At 40.4% G+C, this 8,713-nt stretch overlaps 2 protein-coding genes across 2 annotated transcripts; one reads left to right on the top strand and one right to left on the bottom strand.

Annotated features, from left to right (window-relative positions):
• The first annotated feature begins 888 nt into the window (after window positions 1–888).
• LOC116929079 (maternal B9.10 protein) lies at window positions 889–3,153 on the top strand. The gene is made up of 3 exons (XM_032936240.2): window positions 889–1,362; window positions 1,457–1,638; window positions 1,706–3,153. The coding sequence occupies exons 1-3, from the start codon at window positions 1,225–1,227 to the stop codon at window positions 2,169–2,171; spliced, it is 786 nt and encodes a 261-aa protein (XP_032792131.1). The 5' UTR covers window positions 889–1,224; the 3' UTR covers window positions 2,172–3,153.
• Window positions 3,154–3,193: 40 nt separating this feature from the next.
• LOC116929043 lies at window positions 3,194–8,618 on the bottom strand. The gene is made up of 13 exons (XM_045178007.1): window positions 8,491–8,618; window positions 8,099–8,224; window positions 7,824–8,035; window positions 7,597–7,751; window positions 7,247–7,534; window positions 7,075–7,187; window positions 6,924–7,011; window positions 6,648–6,858; window positions 4,977–5,417; window positions 4,384–4,907; window positions 4,001–4,297; window positions 3,740–3,937; window positions 3,194–3,662 (listed from the first exon to the last, which is right to left on the bottom strand). The coding sequence occupies exons 2-13, from the start codon at window positions 8,134–8,136 to the stop codon at window positions 3,624–3,626; spliced, it is 2,604 nt and encodes an 867-aa protein (XP_045033942.1). The 5' UTR covers window positions 8,137–8,224; window positions 8,491–8,618; the 3' UTR covers window positions 3,194–3,623.
• Window positions 8,619–8,713: the final 95 nt, after the last annotated feature.

Raw genomic sequence — 8,713 nt, 5'->3', positions numbered from 1 at the left:
TATTTGTGTGTTATCGATTCAATGGTTTTACACGCCTTCATTCACATTCTCGTTTACAGCAGAGCACGTGCAGCAATGATGTCGATATCGATTTCTCCTCGGTGCTCGATAAAACAGATTTCTTGCGGAATTTCTGCAAACCAGTGCGAATAATGGACGTGGACTGCGTACGTAAAACCTTGAAAATGGCCGAATAGATTTGCCTGATGTGGCCGGCGGCTGTGTTACATTTGATGATCATAACTTGCATAGAGATTACTGGCTTGCGAAGTAAACGTCAAAACGTGATTTGATTCTGTGTCTCTTGAGGGGGAAGGGAAACATGGCCGTTGCTAAGCAACACCCAGACCGTGATATAAGCATATGTTCTCAAGTGATCAGTCAATGATAGGATGTGTAGTTCGTTCAAATGCTAGAGTTAATCAGTCGAGCATGAAAAGCATTTCTGTTTGAAAATTTAACAGGTTAAAACAAAAAGTTGTTCTTTGTCTCAGGGATCTTCAACCCATTAATATGCAAGAGTGGTGGCAGATATTTCAGCAAAATTATTATCGTATATTTTAGGGGCAAGTTACTTTGCATGACGAATATTCCTCCCCTCCCGCCTGGTTAGCAACTGCTAACATTAAAGACCGGTTCGATAAAAAGTAAATTAGTCAAACAAGCTGTCGAATATTTTGAAAGATGACCATGCTAAAGCCGTCAATCTACTCAGAGTATTTTTAAGTTAAATTATTTATCGTAACTTTTAATTGAGTTTCGTTGCGCAACGACATGGCAAAGAGGCATCAATTCAAACTTTCGAAATTTCGCCAAGAGGCAACGCGAACGCCATCAAGCGGTGAGAAAAAACTTCATCCACCAGAGGGTGCTCATTCCGTTCGTTGACATCCTTTTCGGACGGGCTGTGAAACGTTTGTCTACTTGTCGTTGTGTGAGTTGAGCAACGTGGATATCTGTAGTAGTGAGTAGAAACGAGTCGCAGCTTTGTCATAGAATTTCGTCATTTGATTTTTTTTCTGGGCCCTCCTCAACGGTGCGTAACCAAGGCCTCGTACTGAAACGAAAGAATCTCATTTGAAATATTACCCAGTTGAAATATCTTTAGTCAAAGCTTTAGTCAATCTTGAGACACTGTCCTCATCGCACTACCGTTTCCCGTTTCTTTTCGAGTTTCGTTCAACTAACCCGTTTGTCGACACATCAAAGAAATACCAGCACAACATGAAAGAAGAAATTGAAGCTGCGGCGCTTTTCCTAACGCAACTGGTGTCCCAATCCAGCCAGCTAGTCAACATTTCTGAAGACCGACTACAGACTTTCAAGAGGCACCTGGTTAGGCTGTTTGAGGAGAGGTTCCATGTATGAATTATGTCTTTACAATACTAGCTGTTGATCATTTTTTGGTTGTTGATTTAGCAAAAATCTAAAATTTTGAAATTTCCCATCCTTGTAGGACCACTGGTTTCCTGAAAGGCCTCAGCGTGGCCAGGGCTTTCGTTGTATCAGGTTAAATGGAAGCAGTCGCCCTGATCCCCTCATTCAGAAAGCTGCCTTCGAGACTGGGCTTGATTACTGTGATCTAAAGTTGCCTGTGGAATTCACCATGTGGGTAGACCCAAGAGAGGTCTCTTGCAGGTGGCTAATTATCATCTAATTGACATCAACAGTTGGTTTCAATCTTGTCCTTTGGGTGGCCTTGTAGATTTGGCGAGCATGAAGGATCCTACTGCACCGTGGCGTCGTTCGGAAAGGAAACGGGCGCCAAGGCTATTGCCGACAGCGCGTTAAGGCCGCTGCAAGTCGTGACCGATAGTGACAGGAGTTTGGCTGTACCCCAACAACATAGTCCCAGACGAAACACTAGCCATCGAAGCAGAGTATCTCCGTCGCCGTTGAGTCCACCGCGTGTTGTCCAACAGCAGCAGCAACAACAACAGTACCGACTCAACTGTTTTTATCCCAACTACGAACCATCGCACAAGGGCTGGTATCCCGTGACTGCAACCTCTTCCTATAGTTCTCTCTCACCTCCGCCACCACCCATGGCTCTCAGTTATCACGCACCAAAATCTCGTTATGTTCAACAGCAACATCCATGGGGACTAGCTTACGTCCCAACCGTCCGTTACCTGAATAATTGGCCTATGGGACAAATGGTCAAGGTTTGAGGTAGAAAGAATTTACAGAAAAAGAAAGGCTCATCGTTCAAAAAAGGACAACATACAAAAAGAAAGTTCCAATCCCCTGTCAACCCTTGCCTTTGATCTGTCATTCCTTTTTTTTTCTTTTCAAACTATTACCTCCTACAGTATTTCAATTTGGTTTGTGATAAGTTCCTCTTTTTCCTCAGCTCCCGGTTCTCATTTTTTTTTCGATTTTAAAGGGGGTGTGTTTTTTCCGTCCTACAAGTTTGTCTTCTCACTCCCTTTGTTTGTTTTCGTTCTTTTTTTTTTTTCTTTCCTGGCCATCTATTTAGCGTGCCCCCCTTCGACGAGTCACTGGCGATTACACCTCAGCGTGCAATCCGTTTTGCCTTTGTCTGACTCGACATACGAAAAAGCACACTAGCACCTTTTTCTTCATCCCCATCTATGTGATTCATGTTTGCTACTCTACGAAGTGCACCCCACCTTTCGTGACTTGATCTAGATAACAGAAAACGATCAATTTTTCTCGGACCATTTAGCAATTTGAGGACCCTACCCCTTTACTACTATTTCTCTTCGCCGAAGAGGAAAAAAAGAACAACATCAAAGAAAATGTTCCTTGTTGGTGTATGTGTAAAAACTAAGAATCCGTCCCAGCTACAGTACTCTCAAACTATATATGTATAATCGAACTCACTTTCCGTTTCCCATGATTTTTGCGTCCTCTTTTTCATATTAATTTTTTTTTTTTTTTGTCTGTGCGCGTTTTTTTGTTGTATCTACGTCGAAGTTGCTCCGGTTGATTTTGGTCAAACATGTTTCATTCCTCGTCCTTAAAAAAAAAGAAACCAACCAAATAAGAGAATGTATTTAGTCGATTATATTATATAGTATCGAATCCCGATTATTTCCCAATTTTTTTCTCCTTTGAATGGCTGGGATTTTTTCATTCCTTTATCCCCAATTCTTAAACACAATACAACTTACTTTGTTTCCGCAAAAATTAGTTAAGTTACCGTTAAATTCTTTAGATCAATCAAATATTTGCGAATAAATAGATTTTGTATTTGTTTCTCCGTATGGAAAAGTAAAAATGAAGTTTAACAATGATTGAATCAATTAAAGAGGCAAGGAGGGAGGAGGTAGGGCTTCAGTCCAAACACGATTTCGGAATGAAGACAGTTGTAATAAAGAATGTCAAGTAAAAGGAAAAGAAAAATGGCAGATATGAAATTAAACGACACTCATTACATACAAAAGAGTGTCACATAAAAAAAAGTGGACGGAATCGGGTAAAGAGACGACAAAATAATCGCCTTGGCACGAAAAATGAGTTTTGGGACGGCTTGATCGGGTCAAAAGAAAAAAAAAAAAAAATTTAATTAAAAGAAGAAAACGTCACTCGGGGGCCGGAGCAAATCAGGTCAACGTAATAACGTAATTTATTTTCTTCTGTTTGTTGTTTTCTACATCTTAAAGAGACGGCGCCTCCTCTAATTTTCTCCAGACCACCTGTAAATAATAATAATTTTAAAAAAATATTGATAAACTAGTTTTTTTTTAAACAAGTTTTTGCATTATTTTATTACGTTGCACATGGCGTGAACCAGAGCACGTTCACCGTCACCCAGAGCCTCTCCGTCTGAGGAAGCTTGTTGGCCAAGGCGGTCAACTTCTTCGTCGGCCAACTCTGAATCAGGAGTGACAAGTCCGCTCCTCTGACGGGACGAGCTGCGACTTACAGAAGGAATGACGCCCAAACTAGATGGTTCGAGAAATTCTCTGACCTGATTAAATAAAATAACTAAGTTGAGCGACAGGTGACTGATGCAAAAAAAAAGTCATGTTACCTGTAGAACACGAAGAGCACGAGTGACGGCTTCAGGGCGAGAATGGACGAGTTGATCTTCTTCTTGCTGTATCTCGTCTGAACGGATACCTAGTTCGACAGCTCGCTGATTGTGGACGGCGTTATACGGCGGAGGATGAGGTGGGCGCAGCCTTTGATTTTGCTGTTGCTGAGGTTGACGGCTAACGTTCCCCGATTGGCCACTCCGCTCTTCTTCCATCTGAAGAATGCGCAGCTCGAGCTGGCGAGTATACTGCAGCAGTTGCTCTGCTAACATCGAACGATTTTGGGAGTGGTCCTGATAAAATCACAAAGAAGATTTTGTTTTTAACGGGTTTTCCTTTCCAGGGTAAAAACAAGATAAACAATTATGTCATGAAATACATCAAGTAATCGATCTTGGCTGCTGGTGCGGATGACCCTCTGGTGGACCATTCCGGAAAGGCTTTGAGGGCGGTTGACCGACAGATGCGATCGCGATGGATGCATGCTTAGATGGGGTTCATCTGCGTTGGTGCTGCTACTGCTACCATCGCCATCATCACGTACTGGTTGTTGTTGTTGATTTATACCAGCCATGGTAGATTCGGTAGGTGGCGGGGATGGAGTGGCGCCACAAGAGGCACATGGTGCTTGCTGGATTTCATTCCGTTCTTCATCCAAATAAAGGCATAATTCTTTAAGCTCTCCATTATCTCGAGTTAATTCTTGCTGTCGGCTTTCGAGCTGCTTGAGTTTATTTTGGTAAGATGCGACTTCTTGGCGCATTACCGACGCCGTGTAGCGACCAAAACGCTGCCATTCTCTGGCAAGCTTACGTCCTTTTTGACGATCATCGTCCAGGAAACAGCACAGATCTCTCAGTTCTTGGTTATCTTCTTGTAGCCTTTGATATGAAGACTTTAGACCTAAAAAAATTTAGCAGTCAAACAAACAAGAAACAACCCAACCTATTTAATTATAAGAAGTAATGACACCTTTAATTTCTGATGCTTGGGTTGCAATCCTACTCTGGGCCTCTAGCAAACGTCTGGCTAGCACAGGAACAGACAGCATCATTAACTCTTCTTCAGTCATGTGTGTTGACAACTCTTCATCAGCATCTTCTTTCACTGCCACTGGCCTGAGATTGATCTGAGAAATTTGCTGATTGAACGCAGGCAGGCTTTGATAACTTGATGGTCCTGGATTTGGTATAAGCAGTTGTTGTTGAACGGGAGGAGCAGGTCTAATCTGGTTCGGTAGATTACGGCGGATTTCTCCTAATGGAATGTATGGTTTTCTCTGTTGTTCTAATGAAGTGATGGGTACTCCAGGTACTCCACCAGGGACAGCCACTTGTTTGCTGTCGCTTCTTCCACCAAATTTATTCATTGTTGAATTTGTTGGATGAGAATAGGCTGTTCGGGTTGTTGTGCCTGGGTAAGGCGGAGGTTCAGAGAAGGGTCGGGGGATGTTGTTGTTCATGGTAAACTTGGGGTCACTTTTTGATTCCATTGGTTTCAGGGCCATTAGCACCTAATTGTAAACTGTTAGTTTTGTTAAAATACGCATATTCACAAGTGTTGACTTTTCAGCGCACATTTAGACAACTGAATGAAAACACTAAAACAGTGCTACTGACACAATCGATAGCAAACACCCAAGCGACAGACGCTATTCTAAGTAGGTAGGTATACAGGTAAACGTCATTCCATTCTAGTCCGTCGAGACCTCGATTCGATTTGAGACTCGGCATTTCCGCATTTTACTTTGCCTAGTTTTCCGCTAGGGGGTTGAACTTGGAATTGTTGTTTTTATTTCTTTGAAATTCCTTAACCCAATTATTAATAAATTCATATTCCTGTAATTGAGTATAGTTTTTATGTAGAGGAGAGGTATAAACTCGAAAAATGAAACTTGCGTCTGGATTATTTTTATTTCAAAAAAAACAAAAAAAAAAAACAAAAAAACTCTTAAGTCTGAAGCGGTGATGCCCGACGTTTTGTTATCGTGAATTCGTTGTTATCGATATTCGATAATCTTCTTTCCGTCTGCTCTCACAAGGACACGATGCTAGTTGGCTTTACATTGTTTTTGAAAGTTTCTATAGTGTTTCGTGTGAAAGTAACGACTTTTTGAACTACGCTATCCTTTCTTCGTATCCCATACGCAAAGGATATACGAATCATAGCATCATTAATTCATTATGTTGATTACCAGAGTTCTTTTTGCTAAAAAGGTCAAAGCCAAGTAAGAAACATAAGCATGGGAAGTAAAACGCAAATTTAATAAGACTCTATAAAAAAAATTCTTTTCAGGGATGTCTTGGTCATGTTGGAGAGTATTGTTTCTGGTCATAAAGTTAACTTGATTCGGCCTAGACTTGACGAGAAGATGGAAGTTATTCGCTTTGACCCCTGGAGTAATAACATAAAACCTTCATCTTGAAACTGTTGTAATCTTATCTTTCTTGTTTCTTTCAGTTAGGACTATGTGCATATATAAAGAAAAGAAGAAAGTTCGCAGCATGTAGATTATGCTGATATGGTGTAGATGAAAATAAATAACAAATCAATTCCAACAACTGTAATGTATTTGATTTATTTATTTAAATTTAGCCAAAAGAACATTTTCATTCAAAACGTTTTTGAGATGTTAATGTCTACCTCTACCACGCCACTGTGGCTTCTGATCTTGGTTCCATGAGTTGCCTCCTTGATTCCAACTTCCTTGGACGCGGCCACCTCCTCTTTGACCTCCTCCCCCACCACCGCGATATCCACCTCGACCACCTCCATCCGGTTTACGTTTCTGCCATCCAGGCATTTCGGGTGGCGGCCGGCGTTGTTCAGTAGGACGACCTCCACGATCAGGAACCTTACGCATTACGAACTATTCAGTAAACTTAATTGAGAACACATCGCTGATTTGAATCATCCTACCGCGCCAATGAGCATTCTTTGAAGAGGAGTTTTCGTTTTCTCCCTAACGGAAGCGCTACTCGTTTTCTGCTCGTAAGCAACATCCTCTCTGCATAAGCAAAATCGGAATAAATTTTTGTTCCGAAGCCAGAAATCCCAAAAACAATTCTACCTGGCAGATAACAAGCGGCTAATTGTCACTTTGGGTTCAGCTTGCATGCTAGATCTCAGCGGTTGGTAAACAGCAGATACTTCATCCATTTTTGATTTCACATTCGGAGACCACTAAACAAAACTAATTTTCAAAGGTAGTTCACTAAGCTAATTACTACATTTGTTTTTACCGTGAAAGATAGGACCGTTACGTCAAGTCTGGTCAATAACATTTCTCGTCTTAGTTTGTAGTCCTTGTTCAGCTCTGCTAGCAGTTGATGTAGTTGAGACCATTGTTTTTCTGTAAGAGCGGTTTTGAGTAAAGGAGGTCCCGGGTAGCCTTTGGGCGCTGACGCTAAAATTTCTCTAATCTTTACACCCATTTTATTGAATAGTTGCTGAGCAGAGATATCAGAGGGTGGCTTGCTAAAGCCCAAAGTCATCAAACTAGATTTCAGTTTTTCAGAGGTTGGAGTTTCCTAAATTAGAAAAAGTACAATGTTACATGTGAAGATAATTGAGACATTGAAAATATGTTTACAGATTTTGGCAAACTCTTCTCCAACTGATTTTCAAGATTGTTCATTATAGCAGCTTGACATTCAGAAATAAGAAAATTCAACAATTTCAGGCGGTTTTCTCTGTTTGCAAGTCTTGCTGCTGGTGGACCATCCATCAAAACAGAATAAGGACAGTCTGGAAATATTTAAAAAAAAAGATTATGGTTTTTTCTTTTAAAATGGTGGATTGACTATTTCTATCTCTTACAGAGTTCTCGTAAAAGTCCAGCCAATTCCATGCAAAACATATCCCCTTCTTCAGGTTTCTCAATTGCATTAACCATATCTTCCAGTTGGCAAAGTGACTTAAGCTTAACTGACAGAAAATTCACTAGTTTACTCATTTCTACTATGTACCCAGGGTCATTGCGATCCAGCAGGCGTGCCAACAGAGCAACATCGTTGAACGTGCCGGAGTATCTGTGAGTTAGATTGTTATTTAAAATATGTTACAGTTATTTTTTTTATATCCAAGAAATATACCCCAGATTCTGGAGACTAGTGACAGTGTCCGTTTCCATGTTAAGGTATTCTATTTAAATTTAAGTAGGGCTTCAAACAGACTAACAAGCAGTCGTTTTCTATGTACGGATAGCCGGACGTCTGCTTCTAATGCATTTTCAAAATATGAAAATTGTAGTAACACAAAAAATTCAGAAAAATTCGTAGTAGAAATGCAAAATAAAATGGCATGCAAAACTATTTTTTAGCGTTTCAAGAATTACGCAATTTATTACAAAAGTCTCACAAAACAATTGAAAAAACAAATCAAATTGGTTTTATAACAAGTTTCTCCAAAACGCGAATTACGTAATCGCATATTATCGTAAAAGCCTACGCAATTTTTCAACGAAAAACACTTTTTGCATCATAACCTTGATCTAAAGTATGGAATGGAATTCGTGATAGATAAGATTTTCCTAGAAAACAGTTGTTTCGTTTGACCAAACAAGTCGAAATCTTACGGCGCTTTTCCACGGTCATCCAAGAGTTACAAATGTTACCGGAAGATGGCGATGATCGGTAATAATTCGTTAAAAGCTGGAAGCGAATTTTATGCGTGATAACGAAAAATAAAACATGTTGCTTTATATTACA

Source organism: Daphnia magna, linkage group LG8 (assembly GCF_020631705.1).
Source record: "Daphnia magna isolate NIES linkage group LG8, ASM2063170v1.1, whole genome shotgun sequence".
Lineage (NCBI taxonomy): Eukaryota > Metazoa > Arthropoda > Branchiopoda > Diplostraca > Daphniidae > Daphnia > Daphnia magna.
This window is presented reverse-complemented; position numbering and strand designations above follow the sequence as displayed.

Excerpts from the sequence above, each read along its gene's own strand:
- LOC116929043 (XM_045178007.1), bottom strand. The coding sequence starts at position 8,136 with ATGGAAACGGACACTGTCACTAGTCTCCAGAATCTGGG. Across the intron at positions 7,188-7,246 it reads TAACGGTCCTATCTTTCACG|TGGTCTCCGAATGTGAAATC; the intron begins GTAAAAACAAAT and ends AGTTTTGTTTAG. Across the intron at positions 4,908-4,976 it reads CCAAGCATCAGAAATTAAAG|GTCTAAAGTCTTCATATCAA; the intron begins GTGTCATTACTT and ends AAATTTTTTTAG.
- LOC116929079 (XM_032936240.2), top strand. The coding sequence starts at position 1,225 with ATGAAAGAAGAAATTGAAGCTGCGGCGCTTTTCCTAACGCAACTGGTG. Across the intron at positions 1,363-1,456 it reads TGTTTGAGGAGAGGTTCCAT|GACCACTGGTTTCCTGAAAG; the intron begins GTATGAATTATG and ends CCATCCTTGTAG. Across the intron at positions 1,639-1,705 it reads CCAAGAGAGGTCTCTTGCAG|ATTTGGCGAGCATGAAGGAT; the intron begins GTGGCTAATTAT and ends GTGGCCTTGTAG.